The sequence below is a fragment of the Salminus brasiliensis genome, chromosome 13, assembly GCF_030463535.1.
Source record: "Salminus brasiliensis chromosome 13, fSalBra1.hap2, whole genome shotgun sequence".
NCBI lineage: Eukaryota > Metazoa > Chordata > Actinopteri > Characiformes > Bryconidae > Salminus > Salminus brasiliensis.
In genome coordinates this window covers 18,712,907-18,733,382 of record NC_132890.1, presented here as the reverse complement: position 1 = coordinate 18,733,382, position 20,476 = coordinate 18,712,907, and the positions used below count along the sequence as shown (strand labels likewise).

Sequence of the window (20,476 nt, the reverse complement as noted above, 5' to 3'; positions counted from 1 at the left end):
GAAAGGCAAATAAATGTATTAATATTCAGTATATTCCAGAGCACAACATTTAACATGACTATCAACAGCATATACACTTATGTGCAACAAAGGAACAAAAGCTTATACAAAACTAAACAATGACTTGCCCTTCTCTTCTTATAACGATAGCTCAAGGCTCATCCTTCTTTTTTTTTTTTACTTTTCATGTGCTGTATTAACAAAACATGGCATTGGCTGCTTGAACAGACAGCTAAAGCTAAAGTTGAAACACAATAGGTTTGAATGCTCACTGTGGGTTGGTTCCCTGGTCCTGTCGCATATATGCAGACTGTTCATCACTTCAGAGGTCTGGTCAGCAATGATGGATGGCTCACTCTTGCAGACAATATTTTTCAGGGCATCATCATCCGCCCTAGAGCCCAACAGCCATAGCAATGAAGACATATACTTTCTGGTAATTTTCACACAGTGGGCCATGTATGGAACACTGACCAAATGAAAGAGCAGTGTTCAAAGTAGTTCAGTTCTTGGGAATGCAAAACAAAAGTAGGCCATTGCTACCAAGGTTTTACCCCACATATAAAAACAGCCATTTAACACAATGCAGGGCTTTCTCAATATGGAACATCAAAAGTCTGTTATTCTTGAACATGCCAAGAAAATAACATTGCACAATAAATACAAGCTTCATTATACCCTAATGGTACAATTCTAAACTTTGTCCAGAGGTGATGCAGACTTGCCCCAGGCAAGCCCAGAATGCAGCAACTAAGGCTTCCCCAATAGGTCAGGCCATTGGACAAATTCTTTTTTTATTTAATTTATTTATGACTTTGTAGAGAAAAATTCTTAAAGGTGTTTGTGTGCTAAAATAAATTAAATGACCGTCAAAGCCAAACAACTAAAGCTGACTTGTTTCCTCATTATGTCCAAATAGGCCTTATGTTTTAAGTTGCCACAGATAACCAATGTGCTATTTACAATACAGTTGGCTCCAACATGTTTGAAAGAGATAGGGCCTTATGGATAAGTGCCTCTGTACTGTTGCTCTGTGCTACTGAACTAGACTTCAATTAAAGTTAAACTTCAATTCTGCAGTTACACAAGTGGAATCTGGTGTTGGGATGTTATTCAGCAAAATGCAGGTTTTCTTTTGGGATCGTCCTTTTTGATCACTCATGGTGTGACTTCTAAAATGTGTGACACTCCGCTTAAGTGACCGGTTCTCGCAAGGAATTTGGGGTGAGTGGGGTGGATTCTTGCTTCCTCTTACAGAAGACTCAAAATGGATCCAGTGCATAGTCACTAGGCAGCCATTTCCTCATCGGTCCATCTGGAATCTGAGATCTACAGCGTCCGCCATGACTTCTCTCTTAAAGCTGCTTACGCTGTGGCGTAGCGGGCAGCAGCTTTGGCGTAGTTGTAGTAGCCCAGCTCAGCCAGTTTCGCCAGGTCTTGTGCATTGTTACTGGCCAGGTTCTCCCTTTCGCTGTAGTCAAAGCTCTCTTCCTCATAATCTTCCTGGACCTCCATGTCAGGGAGGGTGTCTGAAAAAGTGCACAACATTTAATTCTGTGGTGGTCTTTAGAATGCTTTTTTTTTTCCACTTTCTGCAGCTATAGAGTGAAATACTTGCAATTAAGGCCATCTTCAGTCTGACAAACATACTTGTTTTCTCATGATCATGCACCACATCTTTAAATAATAATTAAATAAGCATGTGTGAATGCTCTGTCATATGGAGTCATGATAACTAGCTACCTTTATTGGTTGAAGTTCCAGCAAGGGAGATTTAATTAATAATTAATTATTTTGGATGGTAAATAAATTGGTGCCCAGTGAATTCGTAACATTGTACAGAAATTGGCAAGTTAATTTAAAATGTATAATGTTACTACATCAACCAATTCACTTTGAATTGCTTTGTGTAAAAATGATTACATTATGCAAAATTAATATGGTCTGCTTGACTACTGTTGCTATTAGATTATAATTGCTAACTGGAGGACAAATTGCAAATGCATTGCAATATTCTAATGTAGCAAGCCTCAGGATCAGACAAACAAGGGCACGCATTCTTACCTTGTCCATCTGGTGAGGTGTCCAGGATACCATGCTTGACCTTCATGTGTCGGCTAAGGTTCCCTTTCAGATTAAACTTGCTTGTGCAGTAGAGACACTTGAAGGGCTTGCTGCCGGCATGAAGGTGCATGTGTCCGAGAAGATTGTACATTCTATTGAATGACTTCCCGCATACCTGCGCCAAACATAAAAAACTCAGTTTTGGAGCCCCCAACATTAGATTTCTAAATCTAACGCCAATAAAAAGGTCTTGAGTTTGGAAGAAACAAATGAGCAGGTGTCTCAGTACTTTTGTCCATAAAGTATATACATTGATTCAGGAATCATACACAGTTGGAATCTGAACTTCTATAGTGACCGTTTTTTCTGTCTCACCTTGCACTTGAAGGGCTTGACGGGTAGATGGACGATCATGTGGGTTTTGAGGGTCTGTTTCTGGACAAAGCTCTTAAAGCAGACATGACACTGAAAGGGTCGCACACTGGTGTGAATTAGCATGTGTCGCTTCAGATTGGCTGAAAGGGTGAATTCCCGAGCGCACACGTCACATTTGTACTCCTTTGTACCCTGTCAAAAAGGCACAACCAAACAGCATAAAGTAGTTAAAAGCAGTCTTGGGACTTATTGATAAAAAAATACTGTTGACTCAGTTTTATTGTGCAGGCTTGCTAAGAGGGGAAACATAATTACCAACTGATTTAAATGAGAAATGGAGGCAGACCCTGTTTAACTTATAGATTGAAGTATTCAAAAAAAATGAGATATGAGCCAAACACACCCACAGACCGTAGAAATCATGCATTAATTATTACACATACAGTTAAAAGCCCAGCAGCTCCACCAAGTGTTCTTAAGCCTGAAGTGCACACACTACAGCTTAAACAGGTTACATTGTTTTACATAACGTTTCTACACCTCTACACCATCTACACCAAATCGGAAATCTATGCATGTAACCTTAAATAATGCACTTAGATCTAGAGGTGCCACAATACCACCTTTTCTGATGCTAATATAAAAATCTTGACACCAATTTAAATCTGTGAAATATAACTTTCTCTAGAATGAGCATTTCGTCTAAACTACTCAAAAGAAACAGTTGTTTTATACAGCTTCTAATTATCTATTATATGTATAAAGTGCATGCATGTGTGTGCTTTAGGGATTCACAGAGCCTTCTAGGAATTGTTGGGATTCTTCTTATTATTTTTCTGCCTTAATTTGAATTGTGTAGACATGGTAAGTCGCTTAGATCCTTACTCTGACCCATTTTTCCTGCTCTCAAAATGTGAACTTAAAAAAATGGAATGTCCACAAGATAATCAAGATTTTGCACTTCACGCCAGTGGTTTAAATGTTATGGCTGATCCGTGTATATGAATCAGGTTATGTAATTGCAGAATTGATGGTGGTGTCACATTACAATTACAAATAAATGTGGATCCTTGTATAGCAGAGGTTGTTAACATCAATGCTTACATCAATGGACAGCATTAAAACTAGAATAGATGAAGTGAATAACATCAATATGAAGGTTGCTTGGTCTGTTTTCTTTTACATCACTTGGATGGCTGGGTACATGGGTTGTTGAGCTGTAGAATGCACTGGATCTGTGTTGCAAATAAATGTGGTTAAAGAATGTAATGCTAACATATTGGTGCCAGATACCACAGGGTCTTAGGTCTTGAGTAAAATGTTTTGGTGGCATGCACATGACCAAAACAAGAGACAGTGTTATCAGAATTTACACAGCAATTATTGTTCACAAGGAATGTACTGATGGCCAATTTAAACCCAACAGGGTTGCACTCATTACACATGTTGCTACACATGTGTTCTTAGTCTTAGAACTCTGCTGCATCGGAGAGTTGAAAGGTGAGGGCTATAGTTCCAGTTATTCAAATACAGAAGGTTACAGGATGACAAAAACACAGTTAGAGGTTAAAAGTACCTTGAGTTCGAGGGCCTGCTGTGTTAGTACCTTGTGCGTGATCATGTGTTGCTTGAGGTGGTGAACCTGCACAAACTCCATGCCGCACTCAGAGCAGACGTAGGGCCTCATATTCTGGTGCTTCATCAGATGGTTCTGCAGCTGGCTGCGATAGGCAAAGGACTTGTGGCACTCACTGCACTGAAAGGTGGTGGGCCCCTGGTGGCTAACCTGATGGCGCCTTAGATGGGCATGTGTGGGGAACTCCATGCCACATTGTGTGCAGACATGGCAGTGGCCATTTTCATGCTTGGCCTCATGGGTGCGCAGCTCACTAGGGTAGGCGAAGCCACGGCCACAGAAGCGGCAGCTGTAGGGCTTGATGTCGCTGTGCTGGAGCATGTGGCGCTTGAGGTGGCTGGTCTGGGTAAAGGCTTTCTTGCAGACGGTGCACTTGTGCGGCCGAGTACCCTGGTGTGTGAGCAGGTGTGTCTGCAGGTGGCTGGGCTGCTTAAAGAGTTTGCCACAGTGCAGGCACTCATGTGGTTTGATGCCATTGTGGCCTAAAATGTGGGTCACCAGGTTGTATTTGGAAGTGTATGACTTCTCACACATGCGGCACTTCCAGCGCTTCAGGCCTTCTCCCACATCCACACAGTATGATTCATCGATCTGCACATTGATGTCCAGCCGGTCGATCTGCATTCGGCGACCCACAGAATTCTCTCCGTCTGCCCACATCATAGCTTGTCCACCTTCCTCGTATTCCGCTGGCAGACCCATTTCAGCGGCTTCGTAGGCAACTACACTTGACTCGTAGTAACGCCTCATTATGGGGCTCACCTCCTCTTCTGGTGTCTTGAGATTCAATCCCCTGTCCCCCTCCTGCTCTTCCTCTTTTAGACCTTGTTCCTCAATCCGACTTCTTCCTGTAATGCCTTTCTCCCGGCTCATTGGGCTGCGTTTATCAACTTGAGTGTCTGTATCTGAGTCTGCATTAGTCTGCTGGCTGCCTGGCTCCTTCACATACTCCTGGCAGTCTTGGTTACTGTGCTCCTCTTTTAATGGCACCCTGTGGGGTGCAAGGTCCAGCACCTCCGATTCACTATCAGTATGATGAATATTCGAATGGTAACAGGGGCTGGAATACTCAAGCTTCTCTCCCTTTACATGTATCTCTAGGGGCTTTTCTATTGTTTCCACTGGCTCTCCATTCCGGGCTCTCCTTGTCCTTCCCTGGGGCCCTGGACGTTTCTGCTCAGCTCCACGAGATCCCTCTGGCCGCTCATCCTCCCCATCAGGCTCAGGAAGGTAGTCTCCATTGGCACCTATAAGCTGGTCTGTGTACTCATACTCCATTGCCTCTGGGGGGGGAGGGGGACCATCACGCACCTCCCCCATGTAGAAGCCATTGGGGGCGATGGTGGCTCCAAAGATCTCATTCTGAGATATGAGGCCCAGCACGGCTGCCTGGGCCAAGGACAAGACAACCACAGGGTCGGTTTGTGTGCCAGCGTCTACTACATGCTCCATCACTTTAGAGTAGCAGTGGACCAAAGGAACGTTTTGTTCCTGTTCCTCCTTCAAGAGAGCAGAAAATAGTCATTAACCATATTTCAACACTAAATCAAAGGGAAAGAGATGCAATACAGTAGTCCGGTCAAACATGCATGTACAGCAAAGCAAGTCACTACTGTAAAACTCTAGCAACCATATCAATGCAAGTCACAGTAACAGCACCGGAACAACAAAAAGAAAAAAGTTTGAGGAAGAAATATGCAGGTGTGCAACAGTAGGAACACTCATTTAAACAGTAGGATCTCATTTAAAACCAGCAAATAAAAATGAACCCAATTAGAGATTCCCCCAAAACTCCTTGTATGCTGTTTTCCAAAGATCTCTAGTGAGAATATAAGACTTGCCAAGAAAATGAGATCACATTAGATGGAGGAGATAAAGAAGATCTATGTAAAGCGGCATGCTTCCTTCCTCAACAGCCTTTAAAAGAACGCTGAGCACAAAGGGAGCCCATGTCTAACCAGGAAGTCCACATCCGTGGACTGTCCACAGCATTTCCTGTGAACTTAAGCTGTGCCATTGCTGACCTAAAAAGGGGTTAGCATAATAACAACCATAGCTAAAGCTAACAAGGTTACAATTAAATGTGGGTTTTAAGTTAAATACCTTGGACTGAGGAAAAAGGCTAATTAACTCAAATGCTCTGCCTTAGTCTGAAAGGTATTTCATTCGTACCCAAGATCCTAGCTCTGAGGGCACTGAAAATTAGCACAAAACATATGTGATTAAGGCACACAAATTGCAAAATACCTGGAGAGGTTCTCACACATGTTTGAAAACCTGTTTCACTGAACACTTCAGATGTTTTAATGAGCTACTACCTTGATAGGTGTGGATACTCAAGCTCAGACGACTACAGATTTGCACACATGCAAACAGTTGTTGTCTGCATAAGAATAAACGGGAAAGAGTGATTGACAGCTGTAAAATGGTGAAAGAGAGAACACACACACACACACACACACACACACACACACACACACACACACAGAAAGAAAGAAAGAAAGAGGGGGAACCTGGGTGCCCTGATAACCACGTCATTCATAATTACTGCTTTTAAAGCAGACAAAGTGAGGGAGAAAGAGACAGGAACAGATTGAGAGAGAGAGAGAGAGAGAGAGAGAGAGAGAGGGGGAGATTGAAAGAGAGTGAGAGAAAGAGTGAGGCAGGGAAGGGTGATTGAGGGAGCATGTGAAAGAAGGAGAGCGAAAGAGGAAAAAAGAAAGGAGGGGGTGGGGTGAGTGAGTGAGAGAGAGGAGGGAGGGAGGGGAGTGAGAGAAAGATAAAGAGAGATAAAGAGAAAGAGTGAGAGGAAAGAGCAGAGAAAGGGAGGGGTAGCGGAGGATGAGAGACTGAGAAACTGAGTGAGTGAGAGAGCAAGAGAGAGAGCACAAGAGAGAAAGATAAAGAGAGAGAAGACAGAAAGAGGGAGTGGGAGGGGTTGCGGGGAGTGTGTGTCTGAGAGAGAGAGAGAGAGAGAGAGCGAGAGAGAGAGAGAGAGAGAGAGAGCGAGGGAGGAAGGGAGGGAGTAGGAAAGAAGGAGCGGAGAAAAAAAAACATGACAAAATGAAAGGCAGAGAAAATGAAAGACAGAAAGACAAATGAAAGAGAGCCAGTCAGACAGGATAGCAGCCACAGCTCGGCGATGAGAGGTGAACTGAATGTAAAAATAGTTTTAGAAAACAAAAACTGAAATTAAAGACACGAGTGTGTGTGCTAAAGGAAGAGAGGCAAATAAGATTGCAGTTGAAACAGAAAGACATAATGAATGAATGTTTGAGTGAGTGTGAGAGAGAGAGAGAGACAGGGAAAGAGAGATATAGTGAGTGAGTGAGTGAAACAGAAAAAGATAAGTGAGACCTACTGTACTGGAAATAGACAGCTGATTGCTTTAAAGGCCAGGTTCTACTGCTCTTATCAATAAATGATATTCTTCCGACACTCCAAAACTCCTTTCACGTCTCGTAATCATAAGCGAAGCGGTCACAGAGCAAAAACTTTCCCTAACAAGCAATTAAGCAATTTTCAAAACAAAAGTGATGCAGGCCTGTGTATTGTAGTTGACGCTGAGATGTGTTAAAGCATGGTACTCACCACATTGCTCCTGGTGTGATGTTTAAGGTGTTTCAGGGCTCTCATCCTTCAAGTGAAGTGTGGAGCAAAAGAACACACCTCCTATTTATATCTGAGGGAGAGAAAGGGGCGGTCCCTCGGCTCATTCTCCGCCTACTGTTGCTGTTATCAGAACTGACTGTGCCGGCCTCTTTCTCTCTAGCTCGCTCTCTCCCTCCCTCCTTCTTTCTTTCTCACTCACTCACTATTTTTTTCTTTCTCTATCTGACACACACACAGACACACATACACCCTTTTCTTCCTTTCTCTTTCCTTCCCCCCCTCCTTTTTTCTCCTCCATCTCTTTCTTTCTGTCTTGCTTTCTTTCTTTCTTTTACACACATACATACACACACACATACTTCTGTATTACTTCTCTTTCCCATGCTTGTACACACACACACACACACACTCAATACAGCATGGTCCTTCAACAAACACATATCTCTAAAAGCTCTTGCTTCTATTCTTTACACACACAAAACACATGTGCACTTACACACGCACACACACACACACACACACACACACCTCACATTCCCCCTTAGAGGCATGATCTTCACATACAAACATGCTTCAAGCCATCAAAACATACACAAACACACACACACATCTGTGATCACTGGTACACCATCAGTGTCAGATAATGCATATGGTATGTTGAAATGTTTGCACACTCAAGAGTGGCTATGGGTAGTTACACCAGGTCTGTTTATTTCCAGATTTTAAATAATTAAGCTGCAAGATGTTACACAATGCCTGAGATATAGTGCATAAAAAAGAGAGAGTGACAAAAGAAAGAAACGGAAAATAAAAAAGGGAGAAAAGCAGTTTGGAAAGGGAGGGAGGGAGGGAGACTGACGGGAGAGAGAGATAGAAAGCGCAAGAGAGAGAGAGAAAGACTGTAAGGGAATAAGAGGAAGAGGGAGGGGGGAGTGAGACAGAGGTATAGAGTGAGGGGAGGGGAGGGGGAGAGAAACAGAAAGAGAGAGAAAGAGAGGAGGAGAGAGAGCGGTGTGGAGGGGGAGGGAAAGAGAGAATGCAGCAAAAAAAGGAGGAAGAGAGAAACTGGGGGAGGGAGAGCGAGAGCATAAGAAAAGATGAGGTCAAAGAAAAGAAAGACAGAAAGAGAAAGAGAGAAGACTGTGCTCTGAAGAGGGTGGGTATTGAGAGAGAGAGAGAGAGAGAGAGAGAGAGAGGGAAGCAAAGGCTGAAGGAGAAAATGCAGTGAAAGAGAAAGGGAGTGAGGGAGCGAGAGAAATATATGAAAAGGGGGATGGTGGAGTGTGAAAATAAAAAGAAGAGTCCATCAGCAAGAGAAGGGGGGGGTTGTGTGTGTGTGTGGAGGGGGGGGGGGGGTGGAGGGAGAATGGAGAGACAGAAAAAGAAAGAGAGAGAGGAAAGTGAGAAATATAGAGGAAATAAATTAACAGTTTCAGGCCTGGTTTGTGTGAACAGCTGAATGTGGTATGTGTTTGGTTTGTGTGCGCGAATGAGTGTACCTGACAGTGGTTGCTGGGTGTGTACAGAGGTGCTGTGGTCCATCTCTATTATGGAGCAGGTAGAGAGTTATAATAGAACTTACTGATGGATCATTAAACAGCAGGATCAAGCCCAAGTTGTCCCACAAAAGACCTTAAACAAAGACCCCCCCCCCCTCGATTTTGGAGTAAAAACACACACCTGAGCATGTTTTGCTGGTGTGCACTGTCTAAGAAGCAGGACATTTTTCATTACCAAGCAGGAAAGGGCAATCCTTGGGAAAAAGAAAGCAAGAGAAAGAAAGAAAAAAAAAATAGGTAGGGAGAGTAGAGAATGTGTGAGAGAGAATCAGGAAAAGAGAGAGAGAGGGAGGAATGGAGTGTGTGTGTGTGTGTGTGTGTGTGTGTGTGTGTGTGTGTGTGTCTGGCTGTGAAAGAGTGAGAGAGATGAATGTGTGCGTGAGTGAGAGAGGGAGGGAGGGAGGTAGAGGGAGAGAAAAGATAGGAGAGAGAGAGGACAGAGAGAGAAAGGAAGATAGGGAGAGACAGAGGGGAGGGAGACAGACTGAGATAAAGAGAGATTGAGGGAGGGTGTGAGTGAGGGGGAAAGATAGCAGGAAGTTGGAGGGAGAGAGAGAGCTGGGGGGAATGGGAGAGAAAATAGAAAGAGTGCAAGGGAAGAAACAAAGAGATAAGAGGCAGGGGGAAAAAAGACAAAGAAAAGCACATGGAAGAAGAAACGACTGGGGACGCGTACATAAAACAACACACAGCCTTTGCCTGTGGGGAGAAGGGAAGAGGGGGATCCACAACAAAAGTTGAGGAAAAGAAAAATATGCTGGCTGCAATCCAGGCCTACATCTTCATAAAGACAGAGGGAGAGAGAAAGGAAGGAAGAAACAAAAAGACGAATTATAATAAATAAAATAGCATAAATGTGTCCACTTGCCTGTTTGCCCAGAAGTATCAGCGGGCTTCTGCAGACCAAGCCTGAAATACACGCTCACACACAGAAACATACTCAAAGAATAATGAACGCTCAGTAGTCTCTCAAACTGTGTTCTCAGAGCTTGTGCTGTTTCTACAGGTTAGTGCAGAGGGAAATTTTCAGAGAGGGCAACAGAAAACTATGCTGTGCAAATGTGTGTGTGGTGAGCTTCTCTTCAAGCTTCTACAGAAAGAGAGAGAGATAGAGAGAGAGAGAGAGAGAGAGAGATTACCTGTATTCTGTGTATGTGAGAGTTTTCTGCAGCAGTGAGAAAGACTGTGCTTTTGCCTTTACTGTGTGTACTCTGTCTCCATACACCTCTCAACAGGAGGAGGAGGGGGCAGTGGGAAAGAAGGAGAGAACATATCTGCCTGCATTGTATGTGTGTGTGTGTGCGCACATGTACAGGTTTCTGCACTAGGCTTAGAAAAAGAGACACTTGGGAAAGTGGGCCTTAACTGGGCTAGATAGGTTACTGACACTCAGTACCACTGATCAAGGATTTCCATGCTCTCTCTCTCTTACTCTCACACACACAAACACATACCATACACTGTGAGCTGCTAGTGAATAAGAGCGGAGATAATGCACACACACACACACATACACTTTCACTTGTCTACAAGGCTAAAACAATGCAGCACTCACTTGGCCCAAGTGCAAATTGCCCCGACAACAAACATGCACAGAAACCATCACGGTTCTGGCTTTTGAGTGATGGTCTGGTTGGAACCCCACTGCAGTCTACATCCATTGCTATTTCAACCAACAAGGATGTTCGTCTGTAATAATACACCTAATGCTGAAGCAACAGTGGAAATAGCTGAATAAACCCAGTTCAAACCAGTATTTTTTTTCTTTAGGTTGAACAGACAAGTCACTATTACAGTGTAGGGTTTGAACATTTTTGTTTACTACGAGGAGCAACATGACACCTGTATAAATGGTTTTACCCTTTATTCCATAGAGAAATATACACCTTTGACCTTCTTAACCTTGAGATTTTAATGCGGGCCTTCACTCCATTTATGGAATTCCAAGTTTTGAAAAAGGTTTTGAACATTTTTGTTTATGTATTTCATACATAACAATGTTTGCAGTGAGGAAACAATGAATGAAGAAATCAGCTTTTTAATTTGTTCTTATTGTAGACTTTTGGTTGGAAACTAACACCCACCCCTAATACAAAAATTCACATTGTTTGGTACAAACATAATAAATAAATTTTCTTATAAATAGATATTAACTATTTGTAAACAAATCTAATTAAATATATTTTTTATTTTATATATGACCCAGGAACAGCCCTTACAGTTTTTACACTGTTCCTAATGTTTTTTAAAATTTACATGAGCATGGTTTTTGTGTGACAGTGACAATATGGACCCCAGACTTTTTTTCATTACTAAAGTGTTTTCAGTGCTATTGCAGCGTTAGTCACAAGCCATGTTCATTAGGGCCTGGGCCACATGAAGTTTCTTTTAAGCCGTTTAGAGGTGGACTTGCTTGTGTGCTTTAGGTCATTGTCCCAACTGCACTTGAGCTTTAGATTACAGAATGACGACCCAACATTTCCCATCAGGATTTTCTGATGGAGAGAAGAATTCAATCCAATTCAACATCTGACAAGTTGTCCAGGTTCTCAGAAGCAAACCACCACCATGTTTGGCTATGTTGACTGTTTTGGTGGAACGCGGTGTTAGCTTTACAGTAGATGTAACAGGACCCATGTCTAAGTTACACCTTTGACTCATCACTTCACAGAATATTATCTCTATTATTATTATAAAGTATTGATTTATTAACAAATGTGAGAGCCTTTGAGTTCATTTTGGTCAGCAGTGGTTTGCGCCTTGCAACTCTCCAAAGGATTATACTTCTGTGTAGTGTTTTTTTATTGGGGAATTGTGTACACTGATCTGTAAAGCCTGCAGTTCTTTAGATGACCATCTGGGTTCTTCTGTGACCTCCCGGGTAAGTCATCGGTGTGCTCTTGGTGCCTTAGCATTGGCTTTGCCAAACTGGTAGATTTTAATGACTTTATTTTGCATCTGTATTTGAATCTCTTAACAACAAGGCCTTAATAATTTTAATTATAAAATTATAAAAAAAAAAGAAAACTACAAAAACAGCCAACAGCTAACACTTGGATTTTCGATTTTTCTTTTTTACTTCATTTCTTTGTATTGCAGCACAGAATTTATATTTATGCTATTACTCTAAAGTGTTCCATGCCATTTTTAAAATGATAGCATTCAAAAGCCAACTCTTTTGTAAGGTTTGATCACTAGGTCTAATACAATGATAAATCCCACTTTTTTGGTTGTCATGTGCTCACTTGATGAGTGGTCAAATCTGGTCAAAAACCGGTGACAAAAAATAGTGGTCAAAAACTATTTAAGACAACAAATGTAGGATATAGGCCCTTTAATACAACTAAAATATCCAATGTTTCTTAAATGTAATTTTATCCTCTGTGCTGGGATTGTCTTCTCTACAAAATGTTCAAATACGTATCAGAGGCTACCTGCTATTTGGTTGGTTTCAAATATGATCCTTTTTTATAAACTTTCACTGAGCCTGCAGTTGCTCCACTGCAACAGATGAAGGGAAGAATAGTGTAAAATACCACTCTATGTTAAGTACTACAAAACATAAATGTCTTCTTTCCTTACAACAGGCCTGTCATGTAGTTTGAGTTATAGCACTGGGGGTCGGAATCAGGGGGAGCATGGCCTGCTGTCACATCTGTCTTTAGTGGGCTCAACTCAAGTCTTGCTGTCGTCCTGGATGTCCTAATTTTCTTCACTTTTACACTGATTCTCCAGATCGTCTCAGAAACATGTGGAGAGGCACCTGCAGAAGCCTGTGATTTAATTGCAATCATTTCTATGTTTGTGTGTTTTCAGCAAGGCTCCTTGGAAATGATCATTGCTGCAAAACATACATACATACTCACACAAGATGCAAAGAGATGGGCACACCCCAAATTCTAAATAAAAGATTATCTCTCTCATTTGTCATGGGGAAACAAAATGGAGAGACTGAATATTGGGAAAGAAATGGTTGTGCTAAGAGAGGAGTGTGGAGAGAGAAGATTGAATAAAAAGGAGAAAAGAGTTGAAGGAGGAGAGGAGAATAGCATTCAGCAAGGAGGATATAAAAGGAACAGAGAGGGGATGAGGGAGGGAGAGACAGAGCTATGGAAAGAGGGAGAGAAAGAGAGAAGAGAGAAAGAGGATAGCGTGCGAGAGAGGGGGCAGATGAGAGAGTAGAGAGAGGGAGAGAGGGAGAGAGATCAAGAGGGAGGGAGGGTGAGCGAGAGAGAAAGAAACACAGAGAAAAGGGAGTGAGAGAGAAAGAGAAAGCGAGAGAGGAGAGAAAAACAGAGGGGGAAGGGAGGAGAGAGAAAAAGGAGAGAGACAGAGCCACAAGAGACTCAAAAACCACAGAATAAGAACCCAGTGTCTGCCTGCAACTCCATACAGATCGACAAATATGAATGTAAATTTTTAGCTATAGCCTATAGTGCATGCATCTGAATGAGCTAGCTGCCCAGCAGCTACTTAAAACTGAATCTCCTAAGCCCCAAGTTCATTGTATCAGGCATCACAGTTTGTGTGGCTCTGGCAGTGTGCAATAGTACCACTTCTCTCCCCTCATCAATCTCCCTGTAGTCCTGGGTCAGAGGGTCAAACCCCCAGCCGACTGTAGTCTCAAAAAAGCACCTACCTCCGGCCACTCTGCCTCTTAATCCTAGATAATGGTGGTTAAATGGCCTAGTGGCATGAGGTGGCCTATGCTACCACGAAGGTTGCTCTTGTCAGTTTACAGTTAAGAGTTACACTATATGGCTGCAATGTTAGTAACATGTTCAAAGGCCCTACACTGGAGTAGAGAGGCCTGTTAACACTAGGGGTCTCTATAGTGCCTGGCTGTGTGCAGAGTCTCATTAGGAGGGATCCACATAGTCTAGAAGGAGCCACTGTCCCCTCCATACAACTCTCTGTTCTTTTGTATTTCTCCCTCACCTTGCAGTAACAAATTTCAACCTGAATTACTTTTTCTTTCTCCCAAGTTTCATTCTTTTAAATCAAAACCCCTTTGTCTCTCTCTCTCCTTTTGTACCTTCTTCTTGTTTCCATGGTTACCCCTCTCTCTGCGCTGTACACTATCTATCTCTCCCTCCGTTTCCCTCTCTGTCTCTCTCACTCTGTTCTTATCTTTCTCATTTTGCTTTCATCTCTGCCTCCCTTCCTCCTGCTTTATCCCACACCCTCCTCACTCCGGCTTTTATCTCTTTTCACTTTCATCTGTCTTTCACCTTTCTCTCCCCTTCAAGCCTGCCATTCCATCATGCTGTTTTTTTTTTGTTTCTTACTTAAGGAGTAGAGAAAAAGAGAGAGAGAGAGAAAGAAAAGTTTCATCTGTTGCCCTATCAATTCTGCATTTTTTATCATTTTCCATCTGTCCAAGCCACTTCCTCCACCCATTTCGGCCGCTGCTCATTTACATGTGCACAAGACAGAGTGGTCACATTTAACACAGCTCTGGGCTGTTTATTCCTTTAGTGTTGCCTTCAACACTAGGTTTATGCCGTCGCATCTGTGGTGTGGTACAGCATCTACAGAACATATGTTATATGTTATATGTTGAACAAAATGTAGTTACTGCTTTGAGTGTGTGGCTCTACAAGCGGTTCCCACTCTTAATTTCCTGTGTGGCCCTAGCCATTTCTTGTGAAGGCAGCAGCACTGCACAGCAGAGCGTCTTACTGACTGCAGTAGGAGGAAGTTTTGTGCTGTGACTGAAACTAACCTCTCTCCCCTTCTTCTTCCCCTTTCCCTTTAAGTACCACAACTATTCAGAAAAGAGAATAAAGAAAAGCTGAATAGAGGAAGAGAAGAAATTGAGGTCCCAAAGAGTGGGAGAAAGAGAGAGAGACGTGGGGGGGTGGGGGGGGGGGGTGTAGGGGGACAATGAAAAGAAAAACAGGAATGAAAAGCAGCCAGAAAGAAAGGAAAAGAAGAAAGAAGGACAGCGAGAGGGAGGGGAGATGAAAAAAAAGAGGCAAAGCAAAGCACTGAAAACAAGCGTTCTGCAGAGAGAGAGGAGAAAAAAAGGAAGGGTGGTGGGGGTGGTGCTGGGGCTGGTTGTCTATTTAAAAAGACATGTTTCTGTGCAGATAGATTTGATGGCAAAACATTACTAGTGGATGAAATCTCAGTTTAATGGCGAAACCAGTCTGCAAATCGAGATATTAGCTTTACTGCCTGGATGGCTGGAGCAGAAATTAAGTCTACCAATCTTTAAAGAACACTCTTGAAAATTGTTACAACTGTCCTCCTTCTCAAACAGATTATTTGTTAGATCCAAATAGAAGCTACTCTTGCTGTAGTGCTTCATGGAATGCAAACAGATGAGGAAGAGGATGTGGAATACTGCTGGGTATCAGAACACCTATATGTGGACTGATTAGAATATAATAATATAATATTATAATCTGAAGTCTGCAATAAAGAGACGTGACCACCTACATGTTGTTTTGGAAAATGGTTGGGTAAAAAACAAAAAGGACTGCATGGATTTGCATTCACTGCAAATGCATGCCAGCCAATACTCTACTGGTATTGTCACATATTTGGTCCAACTCTGTTGTGACAGCAGCAAACAGTACAAAGTTCTCCAGCCCAGTAGACTTCATAAGGTTACCTCTTCCTGCTGACAGGCATGATGTCATGATCAACAATCTGATACTGACTATCATAGATGCATAGATCTGTAATTGAAAACAATGACCTTCTGACTGCACTTTGGCTATGCTACACATGACCACCAATAATAAACCAAGCAGGCAGTTAACGAAGAACAGAAAGGTGGCCATGTGGCAACTGAATCGATCTGCAATAATAATGTTAAAGGCATGTCAGAGCATCTCAGGGGTACCTACTGCTCTATGTCAAGTAACAGTTTTTTAAAAGAAATATTCAAGACTACACTGTCACTACGTCAAATTCTGGCAAATTTGTGACAATGACCATGTTAATGCCAACATTGAAAACATTTTTTTGTGTTTTGGGGAAATAAATTCCAATTTGGGGAAATAAATTAAAACCATTGTGTAAGTATGTTAAGATTAGGTTTAGGCCTGTTCATTTGTTAGGAGGGTGGTCGTCTTAAGATATTTGTATACATCAATAACCACATTCCTGTTTGCAGCCTACATATGGCATTATGGAATTAAAGACAATGATTACTATGTCAATAACTAAGTACAACCAACTTAAAAGCACAACTGTAGGTATCCATAAGTGAGTCCCTGCAGCATTGTAGTGATGGATTTTTCTTTATTCTTTTTTTTTTTTAAATAACATAGTCTGTTATTTGTGATAGTAGTTATATCATACCCATGATATCTCTAACAATATATATACTGTCCATAATACGTAATAGATCTTACACAAACAACCTCCAACCCTCCCCAACCCCCCTCTCTCCGTCTAACCCAAACCACAACTCTCTCACTGCCTCTTTATCACCCCCTGGTGCTCGAAAGAAGTGAAAAATACTACAAGATAAGCTAACTCACAAGGACGGGGTGTGATCAATGTACAACTGTATTATCATAATTATTTCTTATTAAGCTAGTACACAGCGTACAGGACACAAAAAAATCTGTTTCCAGTAATTCAAATCAAAATCAAATTAAATTTATTTGTTTAGCGTTTTTTGTCACAAAGCAGCTTTACACAATCAGTACTTAGTAAAAGACAAGAAATCAACAACATTACAAGACATGTAAAATCTAAGACCCCCAGTGAGCAAGCCAACGGCGACAGTGACAAGGAAAAACTGATGACAGGGTTGTGGGTTCGATACCCAGGCTTGGCAAGCTGCCACTTTTTGGCCCTTGAGCAAGCTGGTGGTCAGACTGGTAGGTGGAAGCTGGTCTGGCGCAGATAGATGGGACCCCCAGCGGTCAGTCTTTCAGCATGTCGGGCTGGATGAGTGAACGTCCATTAACATTTCCAGAGTTGGAGGGCTTTGTATGAAAAGGCTCTTCCCCCTGCTGAGGCTTTCTGAATTTTGGGAACAAATAAGAAGCTAGCATCCTGTAATCTAAGTAATATTGATGGTTTATAATATGTAATAATATCTCGCAGGTACTCAGGCGTGAGGCCATGTAGGACCTTGTATGTTAATAGAAGACTTTTTTAGTCAATACGGAATTTAACTGGGAGCCAATGCAGTGCTGATAGAACTGGACTGATATAGTCAAATTTTCTAGTTTTTCTAGGACCCTCGCTGCAGCATTTTGAATTAGTTTACTGAGGTTCTTGCTGGAACACCTTGAAAATAGTGCATTACAATAATCTAGCCTTGAAGTAAGAAAAGCTTGTACTACCCAAACGGCATTACCAAGTAGTCATAGTGACCTCTGGTGGTATGAAATTGAACTGAACTGAATTGAAATGAACTGTCTTCCACTCATCACCCTCCTTTATTTACCAAATTGAGAGCGCTTCTGAGATCCAACGTTGTGAAAACAGAAGCACCCTGGAGTTGTTCTAATGCTACAGAGACCACTGGCAAGGGATAGGAGTATGACTTAATTGCTTAAGACCATGATAGTCAATGCAGAGCCTAAAGCCGCCCCTATCCCTCTTTGCAAAAAAGAAGCCAACAGTTGCAGGTGACGGGCATAGATAAGCATATAAAACAATGTTCTAATGCCTCTTATATAGGCTTAAATAGGCACATATTCCTCCCTAGCCTGTTCCTCAGCTTGCATCAGAGGGTAAACTTGGTGTCCTAGTTTGGTTGCCAATTTGACAACATGGAGGAAAACGTTCAAACTTCTATAGACAAGAAGATAATGAAACCACAGTGCCCTTTTTTATTGGTTTAAACCAACAAAAATTCAGCAATGGTTTTTCATGAACTGGAAATGATTTAAATATACAGATTTAATTCTGACAACATGATAAAAGTAATTAAATGTTTGCCTTACCTAAAGCTGTTTGACTAGTGGGACAACTATATGTTGGACTGGTCTCCCACTCCTTTGTTTAGGTTCAAATCTTCTTTTCTAAGTTATCTACTGGTGCAAAAGGTGCTAATTTGTTAGCTGTGTCTATGCATATCTGAAAATGCTCCCAGTAGAAGTACAGGCCGGATAGTTAGAAAGCCTTAATCACTGCATCAGTGTAAAGATAAGGAAACAGAGGTGATAAGAAATTGTGTAATGTTATTTAATTTGACTTGCCATGTAACACTCAAATAAAGAATAACAGTATGCTCAATTTGACAAAACACCCTGGCACTTAATATAGTTGTTGCATTTTGTGGCAAGCCATTTTAACATTAATTTTTAGATAACTGAAACTAAGATTTTTCAATTCAGTTAAATTCTAATTGATTTGTATAGCCCTCTTTACAACTGACATTGTTACAAAGTGTCATGGCGTGTCTAGTGAGACAGAGACAGGGTGAACACTTGCAGAGATGGATTTAAGCAATATTTATTAAAACACAGCAACAGGGGATGAGCTGAGATGTACTGGGGTAAGGACAAGGGAAGGGGGGAAATGAAAACCTCAAGCCTAGCTTGGGATACTGGGGAATAAAGGCAAAACTCAAACCGGGGAGAACAGAAAGCAACAAGCCAAGCTTGGGCGATACAAAGGCGATAACCGGAAAACCGGCTACCTGAACAAGATACAGAGCAAGCCCAACCTGATCCCCGTCCGTAGATCGCGCATCACTGCAGCGCGTTCAAGAGTCAACTGCGGGCATCGATGTCTCTGCAGCAGTGCAGGGGGCCAGTGGTGTTTGATAGCCCAGATAATACTGATATGTGGAAAGGCCAGTGCTCGCCCACAGCAGAGAGTTCTGCGCCATCTCTGCCCAGACGAGATAATGGGACCAGTCACTGGGAAACTTGTGACAGTATACGCGTAGGAACTTCCCCAGTTCCTGGTTGGCGCGCGCGCACACTGGCCATTGGACTGGGGGTGATACCCAGAGGTGAGGCTTACACTCACCCCCAGGTGTTCACAAAAATTCCCCCCAGACCCGAGATGTGAATTGGCCCCCACAATCAGATACGATGTCCTCCGGAATCCCGAAATTCTACCAAGACCTGAGCGGTCTGCATCGCTGAGGGCAATGCAGAAAATGGTATGAAACGAACCCCCTGAGAAAACCTGATGACAAACTTCGGTTTGACTGATATGTATAGTTCTGTGTCATCTGCATAACAATGGAAGTTAATGCCATGTTTGCCAACAATGTAAATAATAATGGTACTAAAACAGAGCTTTGAATAATATCTTACTTTTGTATAATTTGAAGATATTTGAAGACATATTTGACCTTTACAAACTGATAACATTCAGTTGTGATTCCAACCATGTTCTCTAATCTTTTTAGAAGGAATTATCAATAGCTACACCGAGGTTAAATAGTACTAACAAGGATACACACACTTTATTGGAGGCAAGATCATTTGTGTTATGTGCTATGACAAGGTCTGAATCCAGATTGGAATTGATCATATATGTCATTCTTATGCAAGTCTGAGCAAAGTTGTTAGGCCACAGTTAAAATCTTGCATATGAATGCTATATAATAGGTATAGGCATATAAGTAGACAGTATACTAGGATCAATATTTAGTTTCTTGATCAAATGATCAAAAATAATAACTGCTCAATTAAAAGCTTACAAAAGGGTACATGCCTCAGGCTAAGGGAAGAGTTTACTGTTGTTAAAAGAGGTTTGATTATACCTGGTAGGATTTCTAGTAGTATCTAGTAGTATTTCAAGGAATTGCAGAGAGATTTCACTAGTGCACATTAAATTGTACATTTCTTGAATAAAAGTAATAATCAGGCAAAACAAAATTAGGGATAAGCATGCCAACATGTATAATGTAAATAATAAGGGTACTAAATAGTGCCTCAAATAATAATATAATATAATAATATCTCACTTTTGTACAATACTGTTCGAAACTGAATAGCACAATAAAAAGGAAAACAGGAATAAAAATAATTAAACAATACTAAATTAAGAGAATATAGCAAATGTGCCATCAAACCATAGAAGACGTGAATGAAATGTTAAAGTCCATGCAGATAAACAGTCACAAGCATAGTCATGCAGTGAGGTAGGGATGAATCAATGTAAGGCCCCAGAGCAGGACAGCAGGCAGCAGGGTTGTGGAGAGCCAGGTCTGGTGGTACCCAGTTGAAAATGGGCGTCTCAATACATAGGAAAGAGAGAGAAAGAAAAGAGAAAGGAGGGGGAAACACAAGGGGAA

The 20,476-nt window shown here is 41.8% G+C and overlaps 1 protein-coding gene across 2 annotated transcripts; it reads right to left on the bottom strand.

Moving 5' to 3' along the window:
* Positions 1–10: 10 nt before the first annotated feature.
* znf710a (zinc finger protein 710a) lies at positions 11–7,747 on the bottom strand. Of its 2 annotated transcripts, none has more exons than XM_072695893.1 (5): positions 7,667–7,747; positions 4,016–5,575; positions 2,440–2,631; positions 2,065–2,239; positions 11–1,529 (listed from the first exon to the last, which is right to left on the bottom strand). In XM_072695893.1, exons 1-5 carry the CDS (start codon positions 7,709–7,711, stop codon positions 1,366–1,368), a joined length of 2,136 nt encoding a protein of 711 aa, XP_072551994.1. In that variant the 5' UTR covers positions 7,712–7,747; the 3' UTR covers positions 11–1,365. The 2 variants fall into 2 exon arrangements, with proteins under 2 accessions (XP_072551994.1, XP_072551995.1); XM_072695894.1 differs by having other exon boundaries at positions 4,046–5,575.
* Positions 7,748–20,476: the final 12,729 nt, after the last annotated feature.

Excerpts from the sequence above, each read along its gene's own strand:
- znf710a (XM_072695893.1), bottom strand. The coding sequence starts at position 7,711 with ATGAGAGCCCTGAAACACCTTAAACATCACACCAGGAGCAATGTG. Across the intron at positions 2,632-4,015 it reads AGCAGGCCCTCGAACTCAAG|GGTACAAAGGAGTACAAATG; the intron begins GTACTTTTAACC and ends CCTTTTTGACAG. Across the intron at positions 2,240-2,439 it reads TCAAGCCCTTCAAGTGCAAG|GTATGCGGGAAGTCATTCAA; the intron begins GTGAGACAGAAA and ends TGTTTGGCGCAG.